Source organism: Glossina fuscipes, unplaced genomic scaffold, assembly GCF_014805625.2.
Source record: "Glossina fuscipes isolate IAEA_lab_2018 unplaced genomic scaffold, Yale_Gfus_2 60242, whole genome shotgun sequence".
Lineage (NCBI taxonomy): Eukaryota > Metazoa > Arthropoda > Insecta > Diptera > Glossinidae > Glossina > Glossina fuscipes.
Window position 1 is genome coordinate 31,002 of NW_024002706.1, and position 18,901 is coordinate 49,902.

Here is an 18,901-nt window from a genome sequence, read left to right on the forward strand (position 1 = left end):
ACTCTGAACTTCATATATCCCTATAGATGGGGGATTATGTCGTACTTTCTTAACTTTCTGACATGCTACGCAAAACTATTTATACCGTTTGTGATCATTTTCGATAATAGCTTTTCGTGTTAGGACAAATAAATCATTCCGCAACTTCGTCGTTTTTCTGGTATCGCTGGGGCATATGTTGTGTATGGAATTAAATCTCAATTTTCGAAATGGTTGTGGGTAATACATTCGTGCTTTATTGATTCCGATATCGTGTAGTAACTATATTTTCGTACCAGGAGTATCTTAATTTGGTAAGATGAAGGTCGAGCTAAAGACTGTTATTGTTGTCAACAGCAGAAAATATTAATCATTTTAAAAAACGTTTTAGGTACCATACACGTTCTGCTAATTTATAATATGCAATTAGTTTAACTTTTCCAGAGAGTGGCTCGGTATCATTTACACAAGTAGAGTCCTAAGCGCTCAGTTTGAAGCGTTAATGATCAACTTGACATAGGTTTTCGAAAACTTCTTTCAAACGAGTGCCAGGATGCCATTAGACTACCATATGAATAAGGCCAAGCAAAGCCGAGGTCCCGTAGTATATTGGTCAGGAATCGTTAATAAACTTGTCCGACATTTCGAAACCCAGAAGATATATACATAAACCCGTACATTTTAAACGGAGTTTTTATTGCACTCTTTTGTGTACCATTTAGTCGGACCAGTATTTGATGATATGCGCGGGAGAAACTAATTATTGAACAATGTGGTCTGTGAATGAAATTGTGGGTGTGGGTTTGGGAATACCTGTCTGGCTCAATGATACTAAGACACCGGTAATCGCCAGAAGCTCTCCATTCACCTTTTTTTTTTTCGTTACCGTATATAAATGACTGGACCATGTGACATGACTGAATCGGGCTCCAAAATGACTATAAAAAAAATTTAACTAGAGAAAAGTATTATAGAGGGGTCATCGGACTTAACTTCGTGATCTCTCACACAAAATTATAGGCTGAAAGAGATCATAGATAAGACAACGTAAGGAGTGGTACGTGTATGCCTTTAGTGCAACCGCGTGTAGGTTGTCTGTGGTAAAAAGAATGAAGCCCCTTATTACTTCTGCACTAACTAGCTTTCTAATAACAAATGCTTCTATTCGTTTCCAACCTCCGATCTTATTACCTAATTTAGGTACGTAATTTGGCGTTGTTATACAGAAAGTGCGAGACCTAGAGAAAAATGTCATGTTATACAAAAGTGCCGCTTAAGATAGGGCCATAGTCGTGTTGTGCAAAAAAGGATAAAAGATACGATATTAGATCGCAGACAATCTCTCGGTAATGATCGTACAGCAACTCGTTAGATTTGTCCTACCATTCAGAAGTCAACTGTTAAGAATATCTACTAGTATGTTGTACTCTGTCAGAAAACACGCTCCAAGTAGAGGTTGGGACACGTAAGTGATGATGAAAGTTGAAGTAAATTTACGACTCAGTACAAAATCTAGAAATTTTGTCCTTGCTCCGTAGGTTTATTTAGCAACGGCCTGTATCGACTAAACATTTTATACTCGAAAGTCGGTCAAGCAAGATTAGGCGATGAATTTTGGAGGGTTCTGACCATTTGATTTGAATTTTTATGGAAGGTGAGTTACATTTCGTGGCCTTATCCCCAAATTTGCGATGATGCCAACACACACCTTAATGTGAAGGGGTCTGGGAGCGGCACCTACATCAATTGTAGTGTCGTGACTGTGAACGCCTGCGTTGTATTGCCTTTGTCTTTATCCAATTTATTAATTTTACATGCTGTGCTTCGACAGCCTGTATTTGAGGTGGGTCATTAATTTCTGTTTTTAATCCATCTTAACAGCTATTTTATAAAGTGGTTTACTACTGACAAGCTTTTCATCCAAATTAGCTTTAAAATATTGCAATTAATTTCTTAGGCACCATGTCGGTGTATTTCATATAATGGTAATTACGGCCTCACACCCCACAGCGTTAATTCTTGAAAAAGTTTACGCAATTATTTCTGCTCACAATCGGACTATTTTTAAACCAGACCTTGTAGACGACGCCGTATAATGTCACTTACTTGTGCGCTGTTTTCCGCAGCAGCGGCGACGGTACGGTATTTGTCTTTATCATTCGTGTTGTCTGAACCAATAAATTGCGCAAACCACTATTCTGGACGAACGCGCTAAAGAAGAGACATTTTAGCAGCTAATAGCGAAATATGCTTACTATCACGTTGCGTTCCAGTGATTTCTTGGTATTCGGTCATCGTTACATAAACATCGTAGTCGTCAGTAGGGATTTAGCATGGACAAAAGTTATTTTATTAAAGCTTTCTTTGTTCGCATTTTATGGTATTCAATGTCATTCTTATTTCTTATCTATCTATACAAGCGTTGTCGGCTTGTAAGGTTGTCCAATATATTTTAGCAATACACAATTATAAAGCTATCGCCATTGTATGTCTGAACATCCTCGCTGTCCCTTTGACTATCGAGTAACTTCAGTATCGAGTAACTAACTTTATTGTTTTCAGGTCTCGTCGTAACGGCTATTTGAAGAGCATCGGTCGATATGAGGAGTTTTAAATTTTTGTCCCACAGACACTCCACATGTAGTTATATCTAAAAGAAGTACACGTGCTTTAGCCTTACAGGTATAAACGCACGGACAAAACAAACATATATGTATATACCAGACGGGTAGATCATAAGGCGTGGGCCATTCTGTACCTTAGCCTACCTAAGATCTTCTTTGGGCTATTATTTGCAATGGCAGACCCCGAAATTTGGTCCGATGACACTCCTCCCTTTCACATAAAAAGAAAGTTCAACACATTTTATGTACGTTTATCTTTCGTTCTTTAGTTCATAGTAATTTCAAGAATGAGAACAATATTAATAACTCTAATTTAATTAAAGGGGGCAGATTAAATAATTAATGAGTACCTACGTATCATTAATCAGATTATGTTAAATATAAACGTGAAACAAATTAAATGTATACGGTGTACACATAAAATAAGAAGAACATAAAGAAGACCTTGACATATCGGTCGTGTGATACTGTAGATAATGATGGGAATATTAGAGTTGACGAATATAAAAGTGAAACTTCAGATTGCTGTTGTTTGATTGATGTTGTGCCTCTTATATACATATCTATACTAATTGTATTGTAATTGTATTGAAGTTTCATTGTAAGAATGGATGATGTACACTTTGTCTATGGCTGTACTCTCTGTTTAAATCCTCTCCTCTTTATATCAGTCTGGCAACTTTGTCGCGCGGTATAGTCGTATATTTTTTGTGTCGGCAATTAAAATTTTAATTTTTTGTTGAATTTCGTGGCTATTCTGCCTTATAGTGTGTGATTTTATAATATACTTTGAGAAGAAAGTGAGTGAATTCAAAGTAAGAGAAATATTTTTCTTTTACGATTTCATTTGATTCATTTGATTTTTGCAAACAAAAATTTTGAGCTCTGATAAAAATCTCTCTTTTTTTTTTTTGTTTTCTCCCTTTTTCTCTGTTATTTTTTTTACTGTTTGGAGTTTGTGTTGCTGGTGATCTCTCGTTACAGTGTCAACCTAACAGAGAAGTTTTGCACAAATTGGTTGATAAATTTTTATGTTCAGGATTTTTTTTAGTGATTTGTGTGTCTGTTCTTCATAATCAACAACTGTCTTTTTGACAGGACATGGAGTGTTTATATACACCTTGTCGGGCGAAATCAGGCCCGGATAGATTCGTTTCTTGTTAGCTCTGCGAGCGTTTTGGTCATGAAAAGTGTGCCGGTATTCTCGGCCGTGCTGCTGACGCAGTCGTTGATCCGGCTAAAGGCTTAAGATGGTCATGTCCTGACTGTAGGCAGCGGGACATTGACTTTTATAAACTTTTCACGGAGACCCGTTATGGTTTCTCGGAATTGAGTAGAAATCTCGGCTCCTTGTGGGAAAAGTTTGAGCTCATTAAGTCTAGGTTTGATGAGTGTCGCTTTATTGGACACTCATCTTCTACTCGTAGTGTAGCGTGTGGGACGTCACCTCTGGCTTTCTCCAAATCTAATTCGTTAGTAGAAGTTACCGCTCCCTCTAATTCTAAAATGAATAGTGATGTTTCCGATATTGCTGAGCCGGTTGGTAGCAAAACATTTACAAACAAATCGGCGAGTCCATCGGTTTTAAGCTATGCTGAAGTGGCAAGGGTATCTCCGCCCAGAGCCGGCACTCACTCTAATCAAGTGCCATCGCCTAAAAGTAATGAAGAGAAAAATAAGTCATCCTCTCCTCCTGGCTGTTCGCGTGTGAATGCTGGTCACCAGACTGGGCAAGTCTCACAAGCTGCCGGTACAATGGCGATAACCCCATCTATATTTTCCCCAACTCGAAACTCTCCTACTGTGAACGCCCCTCCTGTTCCAAATAATGACATTTGCTTGACGGCAGTTCCTCCCAGAAAAGCAACATTTGTGTCAAGACTGGCACCTGAAACATCGGTGGAAAACATAAAAGGCTGTTCGCGTGTGAATGCTGGTCACCAGACTGGGCAACTCTCACAAGCTGCCGGTACAAGGGCGATAACCCCATCTATATTTTCCCCAACTCGAAACTCTCCTACTGTGAACCCCCCTCCTGTTCCAAATAATGACATTTGCTTGACGGCAGTTCCTCCCAGAAAAGCAATATTTTTGTCAAGACTGGCACCTGAAACATTGGTGGATAACATAAAAAATTTTCTGGCGACGAAAGTCCCATCAGTCAACTTAAAGCGCGTTAGCATCTTCAAAATGGCTCTTTCTCAAGCTAGGGCAATCTCCTCTTTTAAAATATTAGTGCCGACTGAAAACAGTGATATGTTGTTAAACAGTGATATGTTTTTAAACAGTGATATGTTGTTAAACAAATCACTGTGGCCAGTAGGATCCTTAATTAAGGAATTTATCCCTCGAGATCGTCCCCGTAATACCAAGGCAATAGTCTTGTCGCCTTCAAAAAACGAATTGTTTCTTCAGGCCCACTATCGCCCATTTATCAAAATGTTAAATGCTAAATTCGAAAATTCGTTCCAATTTTCTAAATTCTGTGAGCACGGAATTTTTCTGTTTGGCCTTTACTGAAACTTGGCTAAAACCCGATCTACATTCGTAGAAACGTTTTCATAATTCTTTCCAAATGTTTAGAAATGATCGAGTAAATCGCATTGGTGGTGGTGTATTAATTGCCATATCTGCGTCAGTCCCGTCCAATTTAATCGAATTTCCCACTTCTCCTAACGTTGAATTTATCGCTATTCGTGCGAATATGCCTGATAAACATCTATTTATAACCTGCTCCTATATTCCCCCAAATTCTGATATCTCCATTTACAGGAAACACGCTGCCCTCATTTGTGAAGTGGCCAAGCGGTCTAGACCCACCGATTTGGTCGTTGCATTGGGTGACTTCAATTTGCCTTGGTGTAACACTGATAATTCTGGCTGTTTGGTTCCTACTTCAACGTCTGATAGGGCTGTTGTGTTCTTTAGTGAATTGTTTGATCATAATTTGGGTCAATATAATCGTACCCCTAATTGTAATGGTAGACTGCTTGATCTCTGCTTTGCCAATTTTCCCGAGATTTACGTAAATCGTTGTCAACCTTTTAGTTTACCTGAGGATTCTTATCATCCATCAATGTGCATTTCCTTTCATCATATTAATGATGGTTTGTTGAAATGCCTTAATGTGCCAACTCAAACTTTTTTAAATAATTATTATGATTTTCATAAAATCAATATTGTATTACTAAGACATCGTCTTTCACATCTGACGCTTGATTTCTCAACCGGAAGTATTGAAAGCTTATTGTCATCGTTCTACAATACATTAAATCTAGCTATTGCTGCATCTGCTCCGATTAAGCAGTGCCGATTTCGAAGCAAGTGTCCCCCCTGCTTTAATAAGACAATTAAATATTACAAGAATAGAAAAACTCGCTATTCAAAAAATATTCGAAAAGTGGCTCTGCGCTCGACTATGTCGCTTACTCGGTGGCGAGGCATAGATTTAACTCCCTCAACCACCATTATTACTGCAGACACCTTCACTTCGTTAAATCCTTTCTGTTTGCTAATCCTAAATACTTTTTTAAATTTGTTAACCTTAAAGGAAAAATTTCCACATATCCCTCTCATGTTTCTTTTAATGGCTCTGATTACTCGGATGATTTTGAAATCTCAAATATGTTCGCTGAGTATTTCCGACGAAACTTTTCGGTTGCTAACTTCGATTTATCAGCAAACCACCCATATCCTATAACTAACTCGGTTTCAATTCCTCGCTTGGTTATTTCGGAAGATGACATTTCTAAAGCGTTGAGTTCTCTAAAATATAGTTGTTCGCCTGGACCTGATGGAATTCCATCATGTGTACTTAAATCTTGCGCTGTCGAGTTGTGTGGTGTGATCTCAAAGATTTTGAACATGTCCTTGTATTCAGGTGTTTTCCCTTCATGTTGGAAGAGTAGTTTCCTTATTCCTATCCACAAGAGTGGAAGTAGACAATTTGTTGAGAACTACAGGGGCATAGCCAAGTTGAGTGTCTTGCCCAAGTTGTTCGAGCGTATTGTGACTCAGCATTTGGCCTTTGCCATTAATTCGTATATTTCCCCGCACCAGCACGGCTTTCGGAAAGGGCGATCTACAGTCACCAACTTGTTAGAGTTTACCTGTCATGTTTTCAAGGCTTTTTGTAGTGGCTCTGGCACAGATGTTATTTACACTGATTTAAGCAAAGCATTTGATATGGTTAACCACAGACTACTTATTTTTAAACTCCAAGCCTCTGGTTTCCCACCCTACTTAGTGAAATGGATAAGCTCTTATCTGCACAATAGATTCTTCAGAGTTTTGTTAAACTTCATCACCTCGGATGAATTCCCCGTTATATCTGGCGTACCTCAAGGAAGTCACTTAGGTCCCATTTTATTTAATTTATACGTTAACGATCTTCCATTGGTGGTTAATTCCAGCCAGATCTTAATGTATGCGGATGACGTGAAACTGTTTTCCGCCTTCGCTGTTGAATCGCAATCACATAAGCTTCAAGGTGACTTGGATAATTTTGTTGCATGGTGCTCTGTGAATCTTCTGAAACTAAAACTGAGTAAATGTAAAAAGCTTTCTTTCTCAAGAAGAAAGTCATTCATTACTCAGTATTTCATTGATTCGGATAAGTTGGATGACGTCGATTCGATTACAGATTTAGGCGTTCTATTTGACCATAGGTTACGTTTTAACTTGCATATTGAACTCTCGATTAGCAAAGCTAGGTCCGCGCTTGATTTTATAAAAAGGTGGTCCAAAGAGCTTGATGATCCCTACATTACGAAAACGCTGTACATGTGTTTGGTTAGACCCATACTCGAGTATGCCTCAGTTGTGTGGTCTCCTTCATATAGGTGCTACGTAGATTCCATTGAATCAGTTCAAAAGCAATTCTTGCTGTTTGCCCTTAGAAATTTGGGTTGGGATCCGATTGCCTCTCTTCCTCCGTATGAAAATAGGTTGCTTCTGCTGTCCCTACTGTCTCTGGAGAAACGTAGATTTGTTCTTGGCGTTTCCTTTCTAATTAAATTAATAAATGGTGCCATTGACTCGCCTTCATTACTTGGTGAAATAAGCTTTAATGTCCCTAACCGCTTCTCTAGGCATTTTATCTTGGTTAAGCTTAATCAGTGTAAATTTAATTATGAGCTGTTCAATCCGTTCAGAGTCGTTTGCAAGAACCTAAATGACGACTACCACTTATTCTCGTTATCGGATTCTGTAAAGTCCATTAAAGCAACATTGCTTAATACGCGCGATTTACCTATGTCGTATTTAAAGTAGCTTTTATCCTTAAAAAGTCGTTACGTTTCGAAAGTGAATTATTGTGAATTTATTATCGGTTGGCAGGCTTAGGGGTTCATTTGCAATTTGGTCCTGTACCGGTTGTAAGTGTGCTCCTATGCTGATAGTGTACATGCTTTTTTTTCTTTTTCTTTTTTTTTCTTCTTATATGTTTTATTATGCTTATACTCAACTTTATTGTTAATTAATATTAGTTTTGCATTAAGAGCCTATTGAACTCGACTGTTATTTGTTTAGTTGAGTTTCTAGTATAAGTGGAATAAAATAAATAAATAAATAAATAAATAAATATTTGTTTGCCATTTCTTTAAAACTTTTTTCTTGAAACTATATTCTTTCAAGTTCTAAACACATTTTCTTGCCGTTTTTGAACGCAATTTTACTGCTTTAACTGTTTGAACCTTTTTTTTTTTGTTTTATCTACACACATATAAACATATTCTGAACTTGTTGTCTGATATATATGCTTGGCTCATTTTTATCATTTGTACAGCTTTTGTTTTGCTTGTTACGCATGTAAAACTATACATTTTTTATTGTCTTAAGAGATACACGACATCAATTATTGTACTTATTCTGTTTAATTTTTTTATTTATACATATACATAATGTCCTTTTAAGTTCTTCAAAGGTACATGTCTTGTTTTATTCCTTTATTCTTATACACATGTAATATGTCGTTTGTTTAATTGCTCTAAAATGTATGTGTACCGTTTCTCCGTATATGTCTTACGTAATCTCTTCAAAGCTTCAAAATTCTACCGCAACAAAACTCAATATGGCGTCGTTTTTTGCAGTGTGCTATTGAGAATTACGAAAAGTAATTTCCAAGTTCTTTTTTGCTGTTCAGTTACGCCAAATAATGAAATACATTAGTAGAAATACGTAAGTAGTCACATCTACAACCAATATTATCAACACTCCTATTGATAATAATATTAGTTATTCGCAAATAAGCATGCTTTTAATAGTTTCGTCGTCAATTTCTTTCTATTAGAAAAATAACTCTAACTTAACATTGCTGTATATTTCTTATGTCATCGCCATTAACCAAACCCTTCGCGCTACAGAATTATGTGATTTTTTATATTTTCTCATATACAATGATTTAAATTAATTATATAAAATTCCAATAGAAAAAAGAAAATATCTGTTCAATCGTGATTCTCCCTATCCAAAAAACTGTGACACTTTCATGACTCTATTCCTTTTTTTCCTCTTCTTTCTCGTATACTCCGCTAGACGTAATTCATTTCTCAATGAGCTACACGTAATTCATTTCTCTCGCCTATTACCGGGCAAATATTACAAGATACAACCACATGTTACAAAACGGGTAGTGTGTGCGAGCGAAACCATTAACAGGTGAGGACAATTAAATGACGTTGAGTTGATCATGCGTGCGGTGGAGAATAATAATAACACCGATATGACCAGAAGATGATCTAGGATATACACTTGATAAATCAAGACATAATCTTTGAAAAGATGGAGGAGAAATTGTTGGTTAACCTATAGGTAGGCCTAAGAATTTGGTTCAATGATTTCGTCTGCTCACAGACGTTAAAGGTAGAAACAAGCCCTAAAATTTGTTTAACGTTTTTAAGCTATGAAAGCCCATGTTTCCATGAACGCTCAATGCTTGCTCATGAGCACTTTTAGTTAATTCGTTAGTAAAATCAGATGAAAATCCTAATTTATACGGATTTTGTTCTTGTATCGCATCTCCTGTAGCGTACTCGGTTTACTTGTAAATACAATTATCTTGAATAATTATATCAAGTTCAAACGCGATCTTTTAAAGAAACATACTTCGCGAATTGAAACGTCTCGGAAGTCGAATCGATTTCGAAGGAGTCGGTCAATTCTTCTAAACGGCCATTATCTATGTGTAAATTGTTAGTTTCTTCAAGGTCTTTAGAGTGAACATGAGACAAAGAATCAGACATAACGTATTGAGTACCTTTTCGATGCTTAATTAAGAAGCTGAAACTTTGCAATTTCGATGACCAAGTAGCCAATATACCGTGAAAATTCTTCTTAGACATTAAGCGCTTAAGAGAAGCGTGATTTGCAATAACTTCAAATGCATGCATAGGATCGGAACTTTTGAATAACCAAAAAGGCTGCGAAACATTTTAGCTCATATATTGAATGATTTGTCGGAGCATTATTAAGTTCATGAAAAATGTAAGCAATTGGGACCTCTTCTCCATGTTCCTCGAAACTTGAATTAGCTAATAACAGTGTAGACAATAATTGTTTTTTCAGGTTTTCAACAGAGAGTTTTGCTTTCTCTGACCCTTTGAATGTATCCTTTTTCTTTAACATGTCAGTCAGTGGAGTCAACAGAGTTGTGAGATTCCATGCAAGACGACGGCAACAACTACAAATACATAAAAATCTTCATAACTGGCAGACAGATGTTGGCAACAGATGGTCACGAATAGCCTCAACTTTGTCAGAATCTGTATGGATGGTGCCATGACCTATTATATGTCCCAAATATTTGACCTGTTCTTGTGGCAACTTACCCTTTTCAACATTAATCCTTAAATTGGTTTACCGTACACACAAAAAAATTTCAGACAATGTTTGGAGATTTTCATTAAATGAACATTAAAATAAAGTCGAGGTGGAGTCATTTTACCCATTAATCGGCCCATACGTTGTGGTGGCTTGCACAACCCAAAGAACACTGTCACGAACTGATATAATGGGCGACCAGGCATTGTGAAGGCCGTCTTCTGTTTCTAATTTTCGTTTAGGGAATTTTAGCAGAGGGCATCGTTTAAGTCAAGATTTGTGATATATTCAACTGTTGGTAATTTACTCAATACCTCATCAACTAGTGGTAAAGGATGAGCGCCTTTGACCGTAGCTTTTCTCCTTTTTCGGGCATCTAAGCAGAATCCGAATAAACCTTTTGTGGCTTAATAATTAATGTAAAAGGCGAAGGCCAAGAGCTTTGACATTCCTCAATAACTCCTAGAGTGAGCATTTTACCAAGTTCTGCAAATAGAAGATTTTTTCTTTAGATGATATAGGAAAATGTCTCTCTTTTAATAGGTTTATTGATAGCTGAATGACTGGTATGAAAGATTAGTAGTCTTCTAAAACGGGAGAACAGAAAAAGCTTAAAAATTCTATCCTTGATTTTAATGTATTCAAGTGATGATTAGGTTTGAGAATCCTATAAGGAAAGATTTCGGATGCACTGCGAAAATCATGATTATCTAATTGAATTACTTCGGACTGACCATTCAGTGACACTTTCGAGCTCTCTGCGGGTTTAGCTTGAACTGAGGCGCAGACTAAGAGCAAAATTGATATGCTTTTGGGGGCCTCAAACGATTTAGATCTTTTCCACACAATTTTTTTGAAGATTTGCTACATTTAGTAGAAATTGGCTTCAAGATATTCGGAGCTTTACCACCGTAACAAAATACGCGTATCTGCTAGGCCGTCTCTGAACCCATGACCGTTCTTTGAGCAATTGTAATAAGTCAGTGTTTTAATCTCAATAACTATATCATTATCTTGCTTATCTCCTTCAATTTCGGGAACGTTGCGAACACTGAATTTAGTGAACCTAGATCTACTTAACTCTCATCTAGGAGCTCATACCTTAATTCCAATTTGTATAAACACACTACAGATGTAATTTAGATATGCAAGAGTTTCTTAAGAACTTCCCGGCGTAGATTTTTGAAATATCCAAAAGTTCCAAATCAGATATAGGTATTTCACATCGATCGGTTACTTACAGCGTCGCGTCATGATACACGTCAATGCTTTCAACTAAGTTTCGCTGTCTATCCCGAATCATCCCTCTTAAATCCAGATCCTAACGTCATTTTTTATTCTGAATTCCCAGTTTTCAGAAGGCATACCTTCTTGCATCTTCGCAAATTGTTGCGAGAGCATCTTTCGCTAGTAAATGCATTTTCCCAGCATCATGGAAAAATAGCTTTATTATTCCCAATTTAAAAAGCAGCTGCAGAAACAGCATAGAAAACTATAGGAATATACCCAAGCTTCGTGTGCCACCTAAGTTCTTTGAAAACTTGGTGTCAAAGCCATTATTACGCTTACTTAATACCACTAATTCACCAAGTGAAAATGGTTTTACCTCTAATAGATACAGAGTAACAAATCTGTAACAATAGTCGTGTTACATCTTTAAACGGTTTTCCAAAAGTTTTACACTGATCTCAAAAATTTTCATAGAGGTTATCTTGACTTGTTCAGTTCTAAACTTACTTTATATGGCTTTCCGGATATCTTGGTTAAATAGTTCCCTTCTTAACTCAAAGGACTTGTTCAACGTGTGACTTACAATAGTACCTTATCTAGAGAAATAGTGGTTTTATCCGGAGTCCCACAGGGTAGCCGCCTTCGCGCCTTTTTCTGTAAAGCTGTTTCTGAATTTGATTTGAGGACGAAATCATCTGAAGCAAAATTTAGAAACCTAGCTTGGAGCAGGGTAAATCCCATTTTTATTAATCTGTGGAAATGTAACATATGGTCGTAGTAGAACCTCATCTACACTGACTACGTATAGGATATTTGGGGAATCATTTTTTGTATTTCACAAATTTTTATGTTGGATTTGATCCACGACTATATTTCCATCTGTATACACGCCCGATGGCTAATAAAGCTGGAGGTACTCTGACAAATATCAACAGGCGGTCTTGTGAGTTTGAAGACCTTTCTAACCTTTTATAAACGGAGACTCGCAGTTAATGTCTCCTTAAATTGGTCAATGGTGTATACTCGTCACCAGCTTTACTTAGCGAAGTTAATCTTAATACCACTCGGCGAGTGTCATGGAAGTTTATCCCAATTAACTTATCGTTATACAGTTCGAATTATTAACTTTTTAACACAGATCCTCCGTCTTTGGCTTCGGATCAATATTTCAAGTCATCTGTAACAAATCCGAATCCGCTCGGGGGAATCCATGGCAACTCGACGACCCTCTATTCTTGGAGGAAATTGTAAATGAGCCTACACTGTCGCTTTCCCTCGAATAAGACTTCCTCGAGGTGGCGCGCACGTCGGCGGAACTCCGGAACTCTGCTGCACCGCTCATGGCATGGTGTTTAAGAGCTTTGAGATGTGCTGGCCCTTTTGGGCTCGTGCCCTGCCATGGAGTGCTATGTTGTCGACGATGGCAGGAAACGTGGCGGCTGTGGGTGTCGCATTGTGGCGAAGCGAGGTGATACGTTAGGAGGCGTGCATGCGCGGCTCGGTGAGCGACAGGGCCGTCAGTGCGCGGACCAGCGTCTCCTGTAAGTCAGGGTTGCTGGCTTTGGTGGTATCGGGTGTCTTGCACCCCTCTGCGAATGAGGTCGATGTTGAGCTGTTCGTGATGAACGGCTAGTATCGGTGCTTCCACTGGATGGAGGATTGTCGACCAAGGCTCTTCCGACACTGCCGTTAACATTTTTCCGGCAGGTTTCTGCTGAACCGGTTTATATCGTGGGCAGCTTAAACAGTAATATCGGCAGAAAACTCGTTGAAAGGTATTCCTTCTCGGTAGCCGTGTAGTTTCTCTCGGCGCTGACATACATAATCGTGCGTTCTTCTCCTCAGATCTGTTGTGTTAGGACGTCTCTCAATCCGGCGTCGCTGGCGTCCGTCAGCAAAGTGAAAGGCTTCGTAACTTTGGGGCAGGCCAAGATGGGGCTCTGAGTGAGCTTAGTTTTTAGAATCGCTAGCGCATCTCCTAATCTTTCGTCCAGCGTCAATATTTTTCCTTTTTCATTCATTCGGTGAGTGGCTTGGAGAGGGCTGCAAATTCTGGTACGAATCGGCGGTACCACGAAACCATGTCGAGGAACCTATCAATGTTGCGGGCATTCGTAGCTATTGGCATCTTGCCGATAGCCGAGGTTTTCTCGGGGTCCCTTTGGATCCCCTGCTCGGTGATCACATGGCTCAGATATTTTAGCTTCCTCTTGATGAATTCACACTATTCCAGGTTGATTCACAGATTGGTGAGCCTTAGGCTACGAAATACCTCTACGTTGGCCAAGTGTTCGCTAAGACGATGACAATGACGTCGTCCAGGTACCCCAATGCATGTGGCTCCATGTCGAGGCCAATCACGCTGTCTAGGGCTCATTAAAACGTCGCAGGTGCAGGTAGACCAATTCGCATGACCTTCCACCGGAAAAGTGCTCGCTTCGGTGTCTTAAATGCCGTGTAGGCCTTGCTTGTTGTCGCCAGTGGGATTCGCCAATAGCCATCTTAGAGATCTAGGCTACTGATGTATCGGGCTTCGCGTAGACGATCTAGAATTCATTGAATTTTCGGCACTGTCTATGCATCGGGCATCGACTTACTGGTTAAAAGGCAGAAGTCCATAGACATACGCCAGGTTCCGTTTTTCTTACGTGGCGGCGTGAACAATGAGTTATAGGGGTTCCATGACGGGTTCGATTTGACCATTTGCGATCAGTTTGTCGGCCTTAGCGTTGATCACTGCTTGCATTTCAGATGGCATACCGCACCTTGAACGGTCGGTCATCCTTCATGATAATATTGTGTGCGGCGATGGTGGTAAATCCCCGCAAGTTTGCAAACTTGGGCAATTCTTGCCGCAGCATACGTTCGATGCATTGTCGTTCATCCTCGGCGCTGAGTTGGGGCCCGTTAGTCGTATATTGGTTGTTTGTTGCGGTTTGCGAGGTGTCGGGTGATGCATCGTCCTTTCTATGAGCCGCGGTCCGGATCGTCTCGGCCGTAGGCTTGGCCGTAGTTACCTGGCTTGGAGATCCGCTTGGTCGGCACGAACCCAATTTGTTCGGACATTGAAGTTTGACTCCAAACGCCTTGAGGTATGTTGTCCTAGTAGCACCGCTTTAGTAGCCCCAGACATAACGAGAAGAGGAAGGTTTGTGGTCCGGTCTCCCAATTGCACAGGGCAGGTAAACTCGCTGTTAGTTTCTAACACGGTTCCATTAGCTAGGTGAACGTTCACTCGGTACGAGTCCCTTCTGCAGGTCTTCTCGATCTCTTGTGCAAAAGCTTCGGCGCTAAAACTAATGATTGCGCCAGTGTCCACTGTGGCGCTGACCCGCTTACCCGCGATTATAATCTTTGCGCTGGTCCGGTTGTTCTCGAAGCGTATATCCGTGCCATCGGACGTGGCGTCTGTCTCTTGTTGACAGGAGGTGCCATCGGCGCTCATATATCTCCAACTTTTCGACATTGGAATGTCGGACCGTTGGCGGATAGGTACGTGTTGTATGCCAACGTTAGCCACTATGGGATTCACAAATGGTTGGCTATGAGCAGAGATTTGTAATGGGTACTGACTGTTCGAAATCGCACGCTAGGCTGTTCATCAGGCGCGCGTGGCTGGTCTCGCTGAGGACTCCCACTCTACTAGATGTGAGATGAAGTTTAAGGCAAGACACCGCTGACTTAGCTGAGGACGACTGGTTGTAGGCTCGGATAATGCATTCCAATTCTTGCGGGCTTCATTGCGTGACAGGCGTAGACTTTGGTGGGTTTGAGGTTACTGCTTCCTATTACTGCGTAGTGGGGTATCTGAAATTGCTTCGTTGAGAAGTGGACTGCCGCTATTAACTTTCGACGCCAAGGAGGGCGTTGCATTTGCATGTCGTGGTTCTCGTTACAGGGGGTCGATGTCGGATGATTTCGTTGACTTAGCTGGGTGGGGCTTGGCTTTTGTTTCGCGGTGGACCTGTCTCGTAGCGTTGCGAGTTGTGGACACGATACATTTTCTAGTCTGCGGGGTACCACCCTTCGCGAGGCAAGTTCTTCTTGGGGCCCATCTCTCGCTGGGGGTGGGCTCCCCGCTAATTTCCCTGTTGACAGCAGTTAATGGTTCGTACGCCTCGTCGACCGGTGGCCACGCCCCGTTGTTCGGCAGATCGCGGCGTCGGGCGCCTTGCTGGAACTCTCGATGTGTTTCTCTGGGGGCTTCTCGTGACGTGTTGCCCGTCGGAATCGCCTCCAAATCGCTGGCGACCTCCATAAATTCGGCTAAATGGGTGAAGTCTCGGCGCCGTATGCACCACATGTAATTGGGCTGCGCATTTATATAGACGCGTTCCAATTTTTGTTATTATTATATGTAGGTTATCTTATTTGCTTAATTAACTACTTATTGAACACATTAAAGTTACATTAACACCGACATTAACATTAACAGAACTACCACACAAGTCAAAATGTAAAAAATCCTGCAATTTAAATTTTTTCAAGTTTCTTGGAATTTTTCTTGCGTATCGTTCAATATAATGGTGATAATTATCAGGAAAAATCAGAATCGATCATAATGCTAATACAAAACCTAATGCATTCATGTCCACATTCATTCGAAAATATATTTAGTTGCTCTTACGTTTTATGATAATATAATAAACAATAATACAATAGTTATGTAAATTATAATAAATTGTATTTTTATAAGCGCTGAAAACGGCAAAATTATCGAAAATAGCTGCAGCCTTGATATCCTGAAAAATATAGGAATGCATTGCTCCGATATTGAAGATAATGAGCTCTATGACAACGAATGTGAATCGGAAGTTATTGAAAATGAATTATGCTGTACCCAAGAAAAAATTTTTAATAGCGAACGTAATGGTAATGAGGTTTTAGACGAAGAAAATGTCCAAGAGTCCTGAGAAAGTGATAGTGAATTCGAAAATATTTTAAATTCTCGTAAAAGAAAGCGTACCCGAGTGCTTTCAAGCTCGAAAGATGAAAATGAAAGTATACGACAAGATATTCAAAATGAAATTGCTGCAAACGGAACTTGTTGGAAAAAACTACAAGAAAAAAAATATTATGAAAGGTGAAGTACGTACTGCATTTTTCTTAGTAATCGATTACAATATTTTTCATCATATAAGATCTTGCACGGAATTAGAAGCCTCACAAGTTTTGGGTAAAAAATGGAGCTTGACAAAAACAAAATTTAAAGCTTTCATTGAAGTTTTATGTGGAGCATACAAAACAAAAAATTTAAAATATTGATATTTATGGAACACAAAATGGGAACCCAAGTTCTTTGCAAACACCATGAGTACAAATGATTGTCCTGCCTATTAGCGGTATGAGATAGTTTTTTTGAAAATAGTATGAATTGATACAAACCAGGACCAAATATTATAATTAATGAACAACTTCTACCAACATTTGCGAATAAGCCCGACAAATTTGATATCAAATATTGGTTAGCATCTGATGTTGGGATTAAATACATTGAGGGTTTCCTTAATTAGGAAAAGATGAGAAACGAATAACATCACAGCCTCTAAATGAATTCGCCCCGCTCAAACTTGCCGAACCATTCACTATGAAAAGAAGGAATATAACAACTGACAACTTTTTTACAAGCTTACCGCTGGCATCTAAATTGTTAACCAAAAAAAAAAACCATATTGGTTGGCACTATACACGGAAACAAAAGGGAACTCCCAACAATTTATAAAACAAAGAAGGATATTCGGGCTATATTTTCATCATTACTGTATAAATTACACATACTGAGGCAAATTATGTCAAATAAGGTACTGCAATAACGATAAGACTGCCGCCATTTGTAATATCTATAAAAAAATTTTATTATTGTATATTTGTTAGAGACCAGTCATTTGACAGATTTTGGTAGGAATAACTTCGTCTTAAGTGTCGGTAGTTCTAAAACTAGCTAGAATTACCTTAAAGTAGATCACATGGATCTTGACTTAAACTAAGGCCAAATTTTACATTGCAATGAATAGGCAGAACTTGCATAAATCAGATTAAAAATAAAATAGTAATAGAGAAATAAAGTAAAAGAGTAGAGTAGCAAGAGTATAGAGGATCCTTGCTTTCTAATTGTCATTCCCCCTACCAGGCTGTGTATCGACAAACAAATACTGAACATCACATTTCCAAAGTACTTTCTTAGTAACTAGTAATATGTCGACTTTTTGTCATTTGCACAAAATTTTCCTTAACAACAACCGTACACCGACCCAATCCATTAATTTTCTTCTGACTTGTCATCTGTACTTTATTCATAGGTTCCTCTTCGCATGGAATTTCTAGAACCCCAATCATGTTTGTATGTCTAATGGTATACTTCCACTAAAGACTTAAGAATAAACGTACAAGAAGCGATTAACTGCTTTTGGCTCACCATAGATGTACAGAATATAAATTAAAATTACAGTCATAAGTGAATGACTCTATCCAACACGAATGTCAGTAGAGGAGAACTTTAAGACCTACTATAAATTTAACATTTTTATATTCACCAAAACGTCCACCATATAATCCAATAATTCTGTTATCACATTTATCTAACTGACAATTTCCTTTTATGCTTATAAAGCTTTCAAACGATTGTAGACTTCATTGGGATTCATTTTCTTTGTTTAATTTCATCAAAGTTGCTTGGATTGCTTGTTATTAGCGAAGACAGACCCGGAAACGCGACTCTGGTCGTACCACAAGTACTTGAAATTTAAAAAAAAAAAAAAAAAAATGGAGTAGAAAATTTTTTACGTGAAAGACCTTCAATAATTTCCTTGAAAACCAGCATAGAATCAGCATTAAATCAAAAAGAAATCAAAAGGATATACTCACGCAGATCTATATAATATAGATACTATACAATAATTAATTAATAAATTTAATGTTGTTTGTTAAATTCATTTGAAAAGCTTCGTTACAAGATCTACTTTTACGGTTTTCCTTGTTTTACTTTGTGACAAGGTTCGTATCACTAAATCGTGAACAGCGCAAATGTTATTTGTAATTCTTAGAAGTAATATTTACTTTTTGTTTACAGGAACTTATACTTAAAGTGCTTATGATTCGTTCGCTCGGATTTTACGATTCAACTGAGTTCGTCCTGCACAAATATTCTGTTTTATACCCTGTAATGTGATCGCACACCGTTATATGCATCCACTTTGAAGTGCGACAAAATTATGCAAATTCAGCATAATTCTTTTGCTAAGAGAAAAATA

The 18,901-nt window shown here is 38.7% G+C and overlaps 1 protein-coding gene across 8 annotated transcripts in view; it reads left to right on the forward strand.

The window, feature by feature from the left end:
* LOC119643322 (tetratricopeptide repeat protein 39B-like) overlaps positions 1-18,901 on the forward strand; it is a 57,576-nt gene that overhangs the window by 20,779 nt on the left and 17,896 nt on the right. Inside the window, exon 1 of one of the 8 annotated variants that reach the window (XM_038042671.1) lies at positions 14,831-17,452. The exons of the other annotated variants lie outside the window; for them this stretch is intronic. Coding sequence (XP_037898599.1) covers positions 17,441-17,452 — 12 coding nt within the window. The 5' untranslated portion in view covers positions 14,831-17,440. Of the gene's footprint in view, positions 1-14,830; positions 17,453-18,901 lie in introns of those variants that run through there. 8 annotated transcript variants of the gene reach the window in all.